This window comes from Podarcis bocagei (assembly GCF_964188305.1).
Source record: "Podarcis bocagei genome assembly, chromosome: 3".
NCBI classification, from domain to species: domain Eukaryota; kingdom Metazoa; phylum Chordata; class Lepidosauria; order Squamata; family Lacertidae; genus Podarcis; species Podarcis bocagei.
Window position 1 is genome coordinate 53,975,335 of NC_138127.1, and position 17,605 is coordinate 53,992,939.

A 17,605-nucleotide genomic window follows, 5' to 3' on the forward strand; every position below is an offset into this window, starting at 1 on the left:
GGGGTGGGGGGTAGGGAGAGATCATGACAGACATCAGGGCAGGCCAATGAAAGCTGCCCACAAGTGGCTTCTACCGAAAATCAGGGGCAGGCAAAACAGGTTTGCCCTGAGCTCAGTTATGAGAAGCAGATGGCACATGTGTCTAAAAAGAAATGAAAGATCTTATATAGCATGTTCCCTGCTGAAAATGGTTGGGATCCAATGTGTTTCTCAGCTGATGGAAGGTGTCCATCAGTGGAACAGTGAGTGAGGCAGTATTCAGCAATTCCTCCTCCTCCCTATGGCCCCCATCTCAACATGTGCTCCAGAGGCTTAAAAAACACCCCTTAACAGATTTTGCAGGGCATGAGGGGCTGCCTGCAGGGGAATTATTAATATAATTAATTAAATTTGTTAGTAACTTTTTCTTGCCAGAGCAACTCCAAACAACTTATAAAACAGGGGTCAGCCGTGGGCTGGGTCCACCGTCCCTCAGACCATGTGGTGGGTCGGACTATATTTTTTTTTTGGGGGGGGGGGATGAATTCCTATGCCCCACAAATAACCCAGAGATGCATTTTAAATAAAAGCACACATTCTACTCACGCTGATTCCCGGACTGTCCGCGGGCCGGATTGAGAAGGCAGTTGGGCCAGATCCGGCCCCCGGGCCTTAGGTTGCCTACCTGTTATAGGTAAAGGTAAAGGTACCCCTGCCCGTACGGGCCAGTCGTGACCGACTCTGGGGTTGCGCGCCCATCTCGCTTAAGAGGCCGGGGGCCAGCGCTGTCCGGAGACACTTCCGGGTCACATGGCCAGCGTGACGAAGCTGCTCTGGCTAGCCTGCACCAGCGCAGTACACGGAAACGCCGTTTACCTTCCCGCTATAAAGCGGTACCTATTTATCTACTTGCACTTAAGGGTGCTTTCGAACTGCTAGGTGGGCAGGAGCTGGGACCGAAAGATGGGAGCTCACCCCGATGCGGGGATTCGAACTGCCGACCATACGATCGGCGAGTCCTAGGCGCTGAGGTTTTACCCACAGCGCCACCCGCGTCCCCTCTACCCGTTATAAAACAAAGCAAAACCACTAAACCAACAACAAAACCAAGGGGGGAGGTTTCTCGGTAGTGGAACACCCTCCTTTCAGATGTCAAGGAGATAAAGAACTACATAACTTTTAGAAGACATCTGACGGCAGCCATGTACTGGTAAGTTTTTTAATGTTTGATAGTTTACTATGTTTTATATATGCTGTAAGCTGCCCAGAGTGGCTGGGGAAACCCAGCCAGATGGGCAGGGGATAAATAAAATAAAATAATAAAAATTGTTATTATTATCATTATTATCATACTTCCCACCCACTCGAAAAGGCCACCAATACATACTTCAAGGGAAAGAGAAGGAATTGCCAAAAATTGTCCCTTTCACCATTCTGCTGACAGATGCCTTCTATTAGCAGAGCAACACCCACGCATTCCATCCAGTATGCATGTCTGCAGAGTGCGTGAGGGAGCGAGGGAGGACTTCCACATGTCCCAGCAGATAGGATAAGATGGAAGTTGTCATGAGCATGACCGCTCAAGAATTGTGCTTCTAAAAAGTTTGCTGAATTTCAGTTCAGTTGTGAGCGATGGTGACCATAGAGAACACATGCAAGCTATTTGGCCACTTCCTTACTAAAAATTACAGAAATCCAAGTAACTCAGAAGGAACATGCTAGACAGAAATGCTTGTAATACCACCACAGTCAGGGAGTTATTCCCTTTCATGTTAACGGTTTAGAGAGTGGCACTCAATCTTAGAAAACTATAAATAGGCTATAATAATTTTTTTTCCCAGCTCTACCTAGCAGAGAACAGTGTCCTCACTTCACAAATAAGGAAACCTGAGATGGTGCAAAATGGAAAGTTAAATGGGAAGTGAGCCGTGGATAAACCACCCATGTTGGTTAAGCATAGAATATCAGCATTATATAGAATACCCACCACTTTCTCCACCTACCCTATACAAGTTTAGCGATCAAATTTCCAAGGAACTATGGCAAATGAGGTTAAAAACAAATGTTTTTAAAGTATTTTTTTTAATGCGAAATGTGTGGCCCGTATTACTTTCTTTAGAAAAATATTTACATAGGCAATTATACAAAACATATCAGAAGCCCCTTTTCAGCTCAACACACCCTTTCATCATACACAGAGAAACAGCACACATCCCTGGGAACACACTAAGGTCAAACATTCCTGCCTTGTTAATCATTAATCTGAGGAGCTGCGGATCAAGTTGCCTTTGTCAAGGTTTCCTAAAGGCTTATTATAGTTTACACAGACAGAATGCCGAGCACAGTAACCCATGCATCCCACAACACGAGTCGAGACAAGAGTCAGAAAAGCTAATATTGCCCCTCTATATTTCAGATGTGGCACAGGAATGGTAAATTTATAATAAAATAAAAACTACTTCACACCATCCAATTATTTACTACCTGCAGAGCAGTTTAGAACAGAAGCAGCATCTAGGCATTTTTACTGCATTCATCTTTACAGAAGTTTGTTGCTCACTAATATATTGCTATTAGTCCCTGGAACTATAGAGTGAAACTGATTTGGCCTAGGGCTACCCAGCAAGTTCATGGGTAAATAGGGATTAACCAAGTTCAACTCTAATCCTCCTCTTCTCCTTGCCAGCAGCAATTAAATTTCCTGGAATGACACTTTAAAATTGGATTCGGGGTGGAGGGGCAACCCTGACATCCAGCTCTCCCCTCCCATACACAAAGTGGCCTCCCTGCCAGCCCTGACGCTACTCATCCCTGGGCAATGGGCAAATCTGTCAACTTCAGTTCTCTACGTGTTTCGCTTTTCCAATCTTAAATTTACTTCACCACATTTCTGCAGCAATTTGCTATTCTTCTTAATCCTCAAGAAAGCTTTCCACCCTTTTTGTACGACTTTCTTCTGGTAAACACATTTCTGTATGCAGTTTTGAGTAATACACACATTTTTGCAAGCACGTTCCAGTATAATGATTTCTTACATGTTGCTTTTGCTAATATATGCACTGTTATTATGCACATTTCCCCTTAAAATAAGGTTAGTGAAAACAAGCCAACTTCACACCATAGCTTGCGGGTCACAGCTTGTCAAGCACAATGGCTGGAAGACATAACATGCCTTACGACTTTCTAGCAATTCCAAAATTACAACATATTCTCCCCTTCACCCTGATTCCAACATAGGGCAGGATGTCATTTTCGCTGAGCCAAAAGAACTTTCTTAAGCAAGGTCAAAGCTTGCATTTATGAAGGAAATTAGGAGGAAATTGAAGAAGATAGAATAAAGCTTTGAGTTCTGGCAGACATCCAGTTCTGTTTGTTTTATCCTGTAAAAAAAAAAAAGTAGAACGGGAGAATGCCCTCAGGTGGCTGCCTTATCCATTATTCCAAGCAAGACCCAGTGACCTCACAATTTTACCAGATGCGTTCTGCCTGCATGGCACTAGAACCCTAACTTTAGCACAGAGGACTGCGCTGGCAGTTGCCTAGTTAAAATACAGTGGTACCTTGGGTTACAAACACCTCAGATTACAAACACTTCAGCTTACAGACTCCACTACCCTGGAAGTTGTGCCTCGAGTTAAGAACTTTACCTCAGGATGAGAACAGAAATTGTGTGGTGGCGGGAGGCCCCATTAGCTAAAGTGGTACCTCAGGTTAAGAGCGGTTTCAGGTTAAGAACAGACCTCCGGAACGAATTAAGTTCGTAACCAGAGGTACCACTGTATCCTTCTTTAGCACCCTTTTCAAAAGCTTATGATACTTGCAACTGTATAATTGAGGAGGCGGTATTTAGGTCAGTTGCTTCAAACATAACACAGCTGATTTGTTACAAGTCACCTAATCTCCCCCTCCCCTCCCCCTAGTTTACCAAGGACAAATTATTTCTGTCTTGCCCCCTTCTCACCCCCCTTTCTGAAACATGAGCTCATTTTATAAAAGGAGTCAAAAAGCTCTGCCCATTTTAAGAAAAAATACACTCAAATACAAGAAGTGTTACATAATGAACGGAATGTAGCCGAGTAAGGGGAAAAAGAGTGACAGAGAATTCTTTCCCACCATTCTTACAGATGAAACTCTATATACTTCTGGCACCGGTTCACAGCATTTGAACAAACACATAGCCCAAGTGTATCCCTGTCATAAACTGTATCCAACACAATATCGCTAATGCTAGAGGAATTAAAGAGGAAGCAGAGAAGGATAACTAGAGAGCCATGGGTTCCCCCTATAGTATACCGTATGTACTGTACCTATAGTCTCCAAAGGCAGGGAGCAGCCATAGGCAAACTGCATCCTTATCAAACCCTTGGGAGCCCTCCTGCTCTTCTCTATATCTATTCCATTGTCAGACTGTGTCTGGCCACCCACAGCCTAGGTCATCTTCAAACAGAGAGTTGAACATTGCCATATTGGCCCCATCAGAACATTGCCATATTGGCCCCATCATTTTTCTGCTGAGCATCAGCAAACACAGCCATTGCTCTACAGCTGTACCTTGGTTCTTCAACAGAATACATTCCAGGAATCCGTTTGACTCCCAAGCCGTTCAAAAACCAAGGCGCGGCCTCTGACTGGCTGCAGGAGCATCCTGCAGCCAATCGGAAGCCACGCCGGACATTTGGCTTCCGAAAATCGTTCGAAAACTGAAACACTCACTTCCAGTTTTCGATCATTCAGGAGCTGAAACGTATGAGTTTCAAGGCATTCGGCAACCAAGGTATGACTGTACTTGCATTTTTTAAAAATAAAATAAAATACAGCAGATACATCATGACTGCAATGATGGGTTTATAAGTGTACATGAAAGCTTGGAGTGCAGAGATGGGGCTAAAAGGATGCAGGAAATACCCCTATAAGCCGTACATTGTTCCTTGTTATTTCTCATAACCAATATTTCCAGTAGGTCTCATTTGCTTTTGTTTATTAAAATATTTCTGAAAAGCATTCTGTGCCAATAACCGCTTACATGGATGAGCTAAGGACAGGGGCTGTGTGCATAGGTGGGCAGCGTATGTGAGTGAGAATATGGGGTGGCCGCACTTAGCTATGGCATGCAGCTCTTGAAGGTTGGGCCAAGCGGGCTTGTGGTTCTTACCATGAAAGGTAAGTCATCCCTGCTTTAAGGCTCTAGAAAGTTTAGGGCTATAAACCAGTAGTCATCGCCAGCCATTTCCCTGAGTCTAGAAGCATACAGGGAAGCAGCACAGGTGAGCTTAAATTGGGATTACATGCTCTCTGCAATTCGTCACTACCCCACCTATACAGGGATGAGTGACAGCATTCTGCACAAGCTGCAGCTTCCAACAGTATTCATAGGCTCCTCCTCATAAAGTCCACATAAAAAGCTTGGCTGTAGACAAAAACAGAAGGCTGCCTAAGCATGGGCACCAGTGCTAAATATTGCCTGAGACGCTATGCTACAGCAGCTCACCAGTCTAAGAACCAGCAGCCCCAGCCACTGGAGAATCGGGCAGGAACACAGGATCCAGGAGCACCTCTGAGATGCCAAACCTCATCTACAGAGAAGGGTGTGGCTGACTTCATTTAAGACAGGCAAACGTTTGGCTCATTTTCTCCACTTCTTGGTCTTGGCTCAATTTTCACAACTTTTTGGGTTTTTTGGTTCGGTCTCAAATTAAACATCAACATGTTAACTTTCATTCAGTCTCAAATCATATTCAGGCATTCACTCCAGGAAGCCACTGCAAAGGCTCCCCTAGTCTGAAATATTCACATCAACAGTACCAGTTCAAACTGGTGTCACCACTTAAACAGCTGCCCCATGCATAACTGCAAACTGTATTTTATTTTATTTTATTTTATTTTATTTTGTATCAGCTTCACTTGACTACTGCTAAAAGAGATGTGAGACCAGGATACTAGTCTGCCGTTTTACTCAACTTTACCTGGTTCACTGTTGATACAATCTGCTGTAGAGCTCAGGAGCTGCAGTTATCTCCCTTTTGACAAATAATTCCATTAGCCAAAGTGAGAAAAACGCAAGAGGATTTCAACACCCTATGTTTACTGACCAGTGCGCAGAGGAGATCCACGGCCTCTAAAACGAGCTCCTGGTGTCCAATCCGGGTGATACCCAACTCTTCAAGATCCTGGTGAGAAATCTGTAATAGCTGAGCACCATTTATCTTCTCGCGTTCAAATTTTTGGACATACTGCTGCAGGCAATCATCCAACCCTAAATAAGAAAGAGAAGTGTTGTAATTATATTGCTTTTATTTTTAAAAACCCACCAAATATCCAACACGTCTATTCTCTAGCTTAGTTATGTCAATTGAAATGTTAATTGAAATGCTGAAAAAATACACTCCCAGATCGCATGCCCTCTTCATCCATCATGATAAATGCTCTTTTGCCCTGGTCACAAGCCCAGTAGGGCTTAGGAAATAGCATTTCCTCTCTTCCCCAACCCCAACAGCACTGCTCTGACTAGTAGCAATCCCTTGCACATTTACATGAGAGTAATCACATTCACTGTAATGGGATTTGCTTCTGAGTAAATCTGCAAAGGGTAGCGCGGCAGGTGCTATCCAGTGCATTGCATTACGCCAAAAGGTAATAAAAAAAAGGTTTAGTCATGCATTACGCCTAACGCTAACTCTCCACAAATAATCATGCAATCCTCTCTTCATCCTCCAACTTAATCACTCTTGCAATCCACCTCCAACCTCTCAGCTCACTTCTCACTAGGCCATTCTCCAGCATCACAACAGGACTTTGCAGACAAAAGGTACTGTGACCCTCCTGCTTGTCCTGTGCTGCAGTTCTATGATGCCATGGAGAATCTGCATAACCAAATGCTGAAGGAGACTGCAAAAAATGAACACCTGATTTTACAAAGCTTACAAGCAATACACGTTTAACCACTTCATCACTGCCAGAACAGTGTACACTTTCAAAATGTTACCTTGCTAGTGCCGAAACATAGATCAGCAGATATCATCTACTTTTTTTAAAAGAAAGCCTGTGTTGTTGTATACTCCCTATTGCAGATTTGTGAACAGAAATACTTTGTAGAGACTTGCACCCCTTCTATTTCCTCAATATCTCCAAGCAGGGTTGGGAAAGGCCAGTATCTGAAACTCTGGAAAGCTGCAGCTAGTATATAGTGCCTTAAATGAACCAGCACCTCTTCTGGGCAAGTACCCTTTTTGGCAATGAATTTCTAAAATGGTCTTAGTTTCCCTGCATAGGGGACAGAGTGAGGGAAGGAAGGATGGAGGGCTGTGGAGTATACTGGGTGAGCGAACCCTTCCTAAAAAAAGCTCAACTATGGGCTGTCCCCCTGGGAGTAGATCAAAGTCTCTAGATAGAGAGTTGGACGTGCCTGCCCTATTACCCCAGCATTGACTAGTCTGCCTGAGATCCTGAGAGCCGAAGTCAGTCAGATGGTTTTACCAACCGCTGCTACCTGATCATTTTGGACCTTTGGCATGTAAAGCATGTGTTCTACTAATGTGCTGCATTTACCCACCCACCCCATTCATGCCAATTTCCAGTCTCTGACATGAATAAGGCAATTCTGAATAACAAATTCAGAGCCCTATTTAGAAGAAATCACAAACTTGGGTCCAAGCCACAGCTATTGGCTCCAAGTAGAACTTAAGTATCTACTCATGCGGTTGTAAGAGATATCACTGTATCAGGAACACACCGAAATGCTAAGGGAAACAATGCAAGGCGTTATTAATCCGCTAGTCAAATGTGAAAAAGCTTCTTTGTTTGGGTAAATTCCTCTGCAGGACAGCAATCAGATAATCAGAACTGGGGCACGTAACAAAGAAACTCACAACAGATCAGTTTAGCAGAAACAACTTAAATTCTTAGGCAAGTTGTGCAATATGCTGAAGGCATTACTACCAGGCAGATGGCAGACTTTCAGTACTAGGGGTATCTTTTCCTTTACAACTTCACCAAGCAGATGCTTCACACTGAGGGTGGGGGTGGAAAATGGGTGGGAGCGTGGAGTGTGGAGATGTCATATCTCATGCCAAGTTTCATCCACTTGCAACACCAATTTAAACACTACATGTTGTAAAAAAGTCAGTTGCGGCTCCCCCGTTTCTGTCAAAGACACCACAGAATGCTAACGTTCCTGATGAACAAGTAACATAACCATTTCTTGGCAGTGTTAGGGAAAATTACAAGCCTCCATCCAAAAAAGCCGACTTTCCTAGCCACCCACAAGATTACATCCTTGCGCTGTAGATTAATTAAACTCAGAATACTACTGCTTCCAGGCTTATACTTAAATCACTAAACTGGATTAGAACCATCACTTTTCATATAAAAGCTACATCAAAAGAGTGGAGAGAGAAAAACGTCAGTTTTAAACCATTCATAATTACTGCTTTACATACACAGTCAAATTAAGTTAGGGGAACTCAATTATTCCCCAATCCAGTTATGCGCTCTGAGGCACATTCCCTCCAGTTAAATGAATCGGGGCCAATGGGCAAGAAATCAACTTGCGCACCTGAAAATGCATCAAGTGATCTTGGCTTCCAAGGCTTTGGGTTAGCTACTCCTGCTTGCAGTTTTCCCCCTCACTCCCACCATATTGTGCGAACCCTAACATATCTCCAAACTACTGAAAGGCATCCTGGTGCAACATACACATCCATCTCTGATATCCAACTTGGACTGACACAATGAGGCAATTTGGTTTGAAATGAGCCCAATTATCTTTGAAGGCTTGTGTCCCATTCTTGGATGAGGCATGACTATATGTGAACAGTCTTTTCCAATCTGGTACCCTCCAGATGTTTTTGACTGCAACTCCCTTCAACCCCCAGCCAGCATGGGCACCAGATTGGGGAAGACTGCGTGAGAAGAACAAAGTGGGAAGAAAATGAGATAATGATATCACTTTAGATTAGGGTTTCCATATGTTATCTTTGGTTGGAGCCACTGCATTGTTTCCATTCTTCTGGACAGAGCATGTCTTGTAAATTCTGACCTTTAAGTTATACTTTTAAAATGTATGAGTACATGTAAATAAAATCTGGAAAGAACAATGGAAATCTGCATTGCCATTTGAGTTTCAACTACAGATTTGAACAACAGCAAGGGCTACAATGCAAAGGCCTGCCAAAGGGTTTGCCTATCACAACCAAACCTTCGTAGGAAAGGAGCTTTCTAGACAGTATAACAAATTGGCTTGGAAATACCCCTGAGTTGTGAGCGGCTTAAATGCTGATTTTGGGGGGTGGTGGTAGAGGAACCACCCACATAAATCCCAAGTAACTCTAACTACACAAGACTAAGTTGCACAACTGTGTGCATTGTGGCTGTCCACCAGAAGATATCCAAGGCAATTATGTCAGATGAGAGCCAGTCATGCAATTTTTCGTCCTGTGAAAAGGCTGAGCACCAGCAATAAAATTACACTATCCTGAATACAATCCTGATAAGTCTGCAATGCTGCTTGTCAAATCTTCAAAGCAAAATTGCTTATGCAAGATTCAGGCTAATCCATACTGAGCTATCCTAAGGTTATTTACAATGATATGGATCCCGAAATAATACTTCTTTCCTGTTCTCTTTTTTTGCAGAAATCCTTAAACCATTGTTATCAGCTGTCTTTCCTAACGTTTTTATGCAAGTGGAAGATGGTTTGTAGGACAGTGAGGGAGAAAAGTGAAACACATTGTAAGCAGAATCTTATTGTTTGTTTTAAAAATAAAAATGAAAGCTAACACAAAATGCTAAAACAATAAAGCACAGCTACACAATTAGAAACCGATGGAACGAAATACAACCAAATTAAAAATGGAAAATGATACCAACTGGAATTTTAAAAAGAAACAGTTTTGCAATAAATTCACAAAAACCTAGCAAATCAAAAGCCAATCAAAAGCCGACTTCTCAAAAAGTTTAATCTTGGCATCTGAAGCATTCCATGTTAAAGTCTGTGGGGTTTCACTGGGGTGAACATTCCAGAAAGACCTCACCACCACTCAGGCGGCCCCTCTCCTTGATGGATGAAGCAGCACCTCAGCTATTTAAAAAGTAGGCCTCACAAGAGCAGGCAAGAGAAAGTCCTACATGCTACCTCTTTCTTCCTTGGTATCACAGAACTCATTTCAGCTCCACTTTGTCATCAGTTCAGTGATAACGTTATGAAGAAGAGCAGCAGAAAGAAAAATACAACTGTAAAATGCCACACAATGGAGCTGAAGAATGTTGGACTGTATCATCAACTGCACCCAAATGCAACAATTTAAAGTATATGCCCACCAGGATTGCCTACCGAGTTCAGTGACATTCTATTGGTACAGATGTGGTAGATCCAATTTTCAACATACAGTCAACCACAGCAAAGAGAGTTCCGACTTATAATCAGCTGGATAGCTCAGCTGGTTAGAGTGTGGTGCTGATGATGCCATGGTTGCAAGTTTGATCCCCATATGGGGCAGCTGCATATTCCTGCATTGCAGGCAGTTGGACCTGATGATCCCCAGGGTCCCTTCCAACTCTATAATGCTATGATTCTATGCACAGGATCTGTGAAAGTACAGTGGCAGCAGCTGCTTCTTTTCCCTGTAGCACCCAGAAGCAATAAATACCATAGTCAGCATGGTCCCTGCAAGGCTAGTGGATCTCAAGCACATATCCCTGTGCACTTTGCCCTTCCAGAAAGGACTGTGCCCATCCAACCACTCTTGTCGCAGAAGAGATAATAGAGAAATGGAGGTTACTGTGTCGCTGGTCCTATTTCAAGCTTAATACAAGCCCCACAGCCATCAGAGTGGGACCAAGAATTAGTTGGGGAGGAGCATCTGGGCACCAGGAACAGGCTCCGGGCATGCTAACTATAAACACCTCCAAGCTTCAGTTCATATGATGAGCTTTCAGGAGTTCAAAATCAGCAGCACGTGTTTCAGGCCCATTTCGCCAGCCCACCGCATTTGTCTGAAATGTAATCTTTCCACACATTAGCCAGCACTATTAACCAGACTTGAACAAACAAACTGGAAACAAAAGTGTGTTCACGGATTTGCTCCAGACACCTGGCATTTCAAGTTTCAACAAAAACCAGATACAAAGGCTGGCTTCGTTCAGCAATTGGATGCAGCATCAAATGGAACTAAAGAAACACCTGCCCTATGGAGGCAAGTCTAGGCAGACCTTGTGCCACCACAAAACCACCTTGGTGGGTTTTATTGAGAAGGAATATCTATTTAAGGCTGACGTGCAACCTTGATCCGCCCCTGCAACTGATGGCTGTAATTGTTAGAACCCAAACTGGAAGCCTGCATTTTTCACACTTCCTTTAAAGATGCTATATACATGATGGGGGACGTAAGCAGAGTACCTGCCTGAAAGCCCATAACATATAAACCAGCATATGCAACATCCTCTTCTGCTGGAAGAAGAAGAGTTTGGATTTGATATCCTGCTTTATCACTACCTGAAGGAGTCTCAAAGCGGCTAACATTCTCCTTTCCCTTCCTCCCCCACAACAAACACTCTGTGAGGTGAGTGGGGCTGAGAGACTTCAAAGAAGTGTGACTGGCCCAAGGTCACCCAGCAGCTGCATGTGGAGGAGCGAGGACGCGAACCCGGTTCCCCAGATTACAAGTCCACCACTCTTAACCACTACACCACACTGACTCCTGTTGGAACCCAGGTATAGTGAAGTGGACTCTAGTCCATGAAAATTTATGCCATAATAAATGTGCTAATCGTTTAAGGTGCCCCTTATACTCTTTATTGTTTGGTATTTGTTGCTACCATAACTAATGTCTATCCAGTCAAACCTTCCTTGGAGGTTGTTAAGCAGAGGTTGGATGGTCATCTGCCATGTATGATCTAGTTAGCTTCCTGCATTGCAAGGGGTTGGACTAGATGACCCTCAGGATCCCTCCCAACTCTACAGTTCTATGATTCTATGTAAGCTCTATTGAGTTCCATGGGATCAGCCCAACATGGCTGAAAGCAATGGAAATATTAGCAAATTCCTTCAGAATCTGCTGTAGAATACTACATTTCGGGGGAGAATTCAAGCAAAATACACAAGCAGTTACAATGCACGGTTTAGAACACAGTTGTAACAACAGATCAAACTAAAAAATGTACATGTAAAAGCCAAAAGGATGGTGTCATCGCTTTTTTAAAACACAGGATTTATTTCTTGGCAGCCCACTAATAATTTAACTTTCACTCCTACCACCCAAGAAAACCATGCTAACACATTTCCAGGAAGAGTTCTATTTATACACTTGAGCAAGTGCAAATAATACTTGTTTTCTGCGGTCAACAAATGCCCTAAGTTTAAAGTTGGTCGAGCCCAAGTTTATTTTACATTTTTAGAAGCAGCGCTGTTTATATTTCTCATGCATGAGGGCCTGTGCCCCAGGAAAACTTGCCTGCTTCACATTGTACAGTCACACCTCAAATTCTGAGAGCTTCATGTGCAGCCTGCAACTAAGACCCTTTGTTCCTCTGATGTTTATGGATCTGTGTAGTTCTGGGACTTCTTTGTGAGTCACAAGGGCTCCTTGGGTTGAACTCTCTAATAATTAAGACTTTTGAGGTTTATTCCCACAGTGAAAACAGGAAGCCATGTTGCAATGGTGGCTTTTGGAAAATATGAGGCAACACCAAGGATGGGCAGGGATACCTCCTACTGCCATGCGGCATTGTTTGGAGGATTGCAACAAGGAACATTGCTCACATCAGCATCATTTTGTCCTTCCCTATTTTTATGCGCTCCCAGATTAGAAATGCACACATATGCATAGCCCCATGGTGACTGTTAAGCCACCCATAAGCATGTCGGAGCACAGTGTGTAGCAAGAGCACATTTGCATGCTGCCGACAAGCTTTGAGATAGCCAGCCACAGTCATGGAAGAGGTGCAACCTGGCATGCAATCGAGCTGCCATCAACTAGTCTGCGAACATCCTGCCTGGGAAAAAAGATATTATCACGTGTAATTACACAGAACAGCTTAGCTTTTTGGTGAGAAAATTACAACTAAACAAAGCCAACTTAAACCCTAATTAGGGATACATCCCAAGACAAAACCCACAATACACTGGTGAAGAAAGGCTACTTCGCTGCCACCCGCTGCATCCTCAAGTAGCCATTCTGGAGAGCTTTTCCAGATAGTGAATGGTTTGGTATGATCATCCTCCGACAAGGGAGGGAGTCTTGAGTACTTGGAAGCCTGCTGTGACAAACTTGCAAGGCACTTCGAGGGCAACCGGGACTCTGATGCTGGGCAGATGGCGATAACTTAGGCACTTTCATGTCTGGCTATTTAGGGTCAGTTGTCTGATGATGTGGACAAAATGCTTGCACGGGTCCAGCCTTCCACCTACAACCCAAACCCCTGCCCATCCTGGCTTGTAAAAGCTAACCAGAGGAAACGGACAGGGTGAGTCCAGGGGTGAATGCATTGTCGAGGGAGGTGATAGCACGCCCATGGTGCTTAAGAAGGTCTCCTTTTGGGGCACAGTTCCAAGGTGTGCTTGGAGGAAAGGTCAGCACTGGCTACCTGTTCACTGCCGAGCCCAAAGCTGTCCAGAAAGCCTATTGCTCTGCAAGCAATTAACTTCATTAGCAGGGTTATCTGAAGTTTTGTAAGATGAAATTGCTACCTACCCAGGTTGAGTAATACTCAATATTTTAGGTAATGATATAACAAGGATAGGAAGCGAAGCGAAATGTAAAGATGCAAAGTCTAACTTTGTAAACCATCAGACGGGAGGGAGGGAAGCCGTTAGGCTCAGTTGAGCCAGAGAGATAAAATAAGAGAATATTACGTTATGTAATGTGATTATATGTAAAACCAATAAAAATAATTTAAAAAACAAACAAACAGAAAGCCTAGTGCTGCGCTCTCCTCCATTCCACAACCACCCTTCCCAATCACTTTCCATCAATTAGCTCAGAAAAATAGTGAATGGGAAAGAAAACAGGATAAATTCTAGTGTGGGCAGGATTTTGGTTGCACTTGCAAAGGGTTCCCTTCTTCTAGTTCACAAACCATCTTTCCAGCGGGTTGCCTCCTCTGCACTTCTGAAATATCTTTGATGTCCTTAGCTAGCCTTTCCAGTAAGGACAGGAAGGTGGAGAGGCTGCTTAATGCGCTCCAGGTAACTGTTTGCTAATGTTGTTTCAAAAGTGTTGTCTTTTTACTTTTAAGGAAACCAGGGTGGGAAGATTCTTTCGAAGTTTTTTAAAAAGGTTAAAGGAAGGACCTCCACAGTTTCCTGTGTTTAAATTAAAAGCTCAGGAGAAGACATGATATTATTAATAGACTATTGTATTTTAATATTCTGTTGGAAGCCGCCCAGAGTGGCTGGGGAAACCCAGCCAGATGGGTGGGGTATAAATAAATTATTATTATTATTATTATTAAATAATCAGAAGAATAGGGTGGCTACTAAAACCATCTCGGATGTCTGCTGCCAGCGCCATCAAGCTTTCAGCACCAGGCATTCTGAAGTTCAGTTACTTTTAAGGTAAGTTGTTGCATCAGATGGAGGAATACCATATGTAGACTGATTGTTAATTCAATTCTGATGTACCTAGATGAGTTGGATTGATTTTTTTGTACTCTGTTGTCTGTGACCTGCCTTTCTAGCTGTTTTACAGTAAAGAATAAGAGATAAATCCCCCCAAAGAGTGAACACCGCACTTCTCCAAAATGGCAGAAGACAAAGACTCCACCCACCAAAAGCATAACCACGACCAAACACCCTAAACTCAGGTCTATTTCATGGCTGGGGGACGTTTCTTCCTTTTCCACCCATCATTTCTTGCCTAGGAGAGAGGGTTTGGATCCAGGTCAGGCTTCACTGAGACACACGGAAGAGCCCAACAATCCAGACCAACTTCCCCCAACCTGGTGCCCAATGAATGTTTAGACTACAACTCTCATCAGCCCTGACCATTAGCCATGCTGAGAGGGCTTGATGGGTGTGCTGAAGGATACCGGATTGAGGAAGACTGATCCAGACAAGGGGTTCCCAAACTTTCTTAGACTACTTCCCCCTTGGTTCCATAAACTCATCCCCAACGCAATTCATTTATTGAAAATCCAATAGAAATTATTTCATTTAATTAACTCAACAAAACTGATGAACTTGATTCAGTGACACCAGCATTTTGAAGCCTAATAGTCACTGGCACCCTCAGCGCCCCTGTGCTGCCCGCTTACCTCTTAGCACCCCCCCCCCCGCAGGTAATTCTACTGCTCCCCAGGGGGCAATACCACCCACTTTGGGAACCACTGATCTAGACATTACTTAAACAGACATCTGGCTTCTAAAAAAGGAGCCAAAACACCATCTAATCCGCCCAACCTACCATAAACATGTAGCCCTGCTTAAACTGCACTTTCATTCCTTACAACCAGCCAGCCTGCCGGTTTGCTCTTGCATTTGAGAATATCCCCTCTTAGTTTCTCACTGTAGCTTTACTGCAGTGGCACAAGCTCAATTATCGTGCTCAATTATCAATAAATCATGAGGTTCTCAGGAAAGTTCAGGACCTGGGAAGTGAATACTTCTGTGAATGAGCGCAGGATAAAAGGCCCTGGCATGTTAGGCATGTGACTTGTCTACGGGGAGTTAAAATTCTTCTCCAATTATACTGAGGATTTGTGCAAATACAATTCCTAACTGGCTAAAACCTTCAGAGAAATAAAGCCAGCCCACTACAATGCTCCCACTGTGGCTGCTTAGATGCCAAGTTGATAAGCAGCTTAGCAATACAAGATTTGCATCACTTTGGAAACAACTGATTTAAAAAAGAAAAAATGGGAAAGAGGGGGGGGAAGAGCACTACTGTATAAGGATCTTCTGCAAACTTGGGAGGGGGAAGAGAGACAAGACGCTATACCCATCATGCATTTCAGCTTTACATAGCAAGAGGTGGGGAGGAACTGGGCTGTCATGTTGCAGTCTTCGCACTTATCCTGCCACAGGTATAGCTGGCAGATTAGTAAATTTACAAAGCAAACAGTCAGAAAGTAAAAGCAATACAGCATGCTGAAGAACTGAAGCAGGGCTGACTTCCCATCACATTTCTGTGTGATACATCATCCTTGAATACTTCCAGCTGCTGTTTCCCCGACCCCCACCCCAACGCTTATCACTCCAGCTGCACAAAGGCAATCCTTTTTTATTTAAGTCATTAGCTGTGCTGAGGTTAAGGGAGCATCTCTTTCTACTCTGATTTTTATTATTTAAAACATAGGCTGCTGATCTCAGAAAAGTCAAGGTGGTTAACCTGCTTGCTCTCCTTCGCAAAGGATTGTGCAGAGCCTGTCTTCCAGGAAAGTCAATCATTCTTCGACTTCTCCTACAAAGCTTTTTTTTTAAATTTTAAGATGCTTCAAAATTTGTCAAGTGCTCCCTAAGGCCTATTTAACAGCTCTTTCCATTCAGAGATCTGAATTCGGTTTCCAAACAGCCAAGCCTGAGAATCTAGATGGCCAGCTTCTCTAGAAAAAGAAGCCGAGAGAGTGACTAGCATATATAAAATAGAATGAACTAAACAAATTTGTGCTAGCAGGAGTCCCCAACCCATCCCTCCCACCTTTTTTGCTGGTTTTGATTAAGCCCACAGAAATACAGCACCTCCCCACTGACCCACAGGAGATAGAGCATCTGTCTTATTATCCTAAGCCTCCCGCCCTCCAGCTACTCCTTCGTTCCGTATGGTACAGCAGAAATCCATGGATGCAGGGCCTGGAGAAGTGATATGGCTCTGTAATCTGCAGTTAACTCAAGAGGTATTCACGGGGGTGGAGGATATATGGAAAGACCTTTATTTGTCAACATGCTCCCTCAATTCCTCCAATCCTACTTTTGCAGTGATGCCTTTGATGAACAGTCCCAGTCCAGCCCTACGTGGCCTCTACTAAGATCCAACTCTCCCCAAGCCAACTCCCTGGCTGATCTAAGGCAGGCTGTTAGTCCCCAAGGAAAAATTTGCATCACTGCTGTGTTCTGCATGGAACCTAGCACACTGCAGGCACCCAGGTCACCCAACACCATATGCTTAAATCATTATCATGCCATTTTAACCATCAAAGATAATTCTGGGAGCTGTGAAGGGTGTTTGTATGGAGAATTTTTGCGCTGTGAGGTTGGCAGCCTTATCAAGCTACAGTTCCCAGGAGTCTGTGGGGCAGGGAGCCATGCCTGTTAAAGTGGAACAAGGGTGCTTTCATCGTACAACACTGATGTGACCTCATGCTCAGTAACAGCAGTACGCAACTATGTGCTAAACAGCATGTCTTCAGATGTACACCTGTCAAGTTTCACACTTCATAGCATTTCAGCTTCCTTTTGCTGTTCAAAAAGCTACTACCATTCGTTGTTGTGATGGGGTCCTTGAGCGTGTCAGCAAAAAGAGTTGATGGCTCCAGATGGGATGTAAAAATACAAAATGTAATTTCTCACAAGGATTGCACAGTGATCAACAGGCTGTTACTGACAGCTTTCCTAAAATTCTAATATTTTTCTTCCTTGTGGAGTAAAGGAAAAGTGAACTTTAGGTTTATGAGCTAATGCAGGTCACACGTTATGCAG

The 17,605-nt window shown here is 43.6% G+C and overlaps 1 protein-coding gene across 1 annotated transcript in view; it reads right to left on the reverse strand.

Annotated features, from left to right (window-relative positions):
* Positions 1-17,605, reverse strand: part of CNKSR3 (CNKSR family member 3) — a 59,517-nt gene that overhangs the window by 29,532 nt on the left and 12,380 nt on the right. The window contains exon 2 of the mRNA XM_081187442.1: positions 6,069-6,232. Coding sequence (XP_081043568.1) covers positions 6,069-6,232 — 164 coding nt within the window. The remainder of the gene's footprint in view (positions 1-6,068; positions 6,233-17,605) is intronic.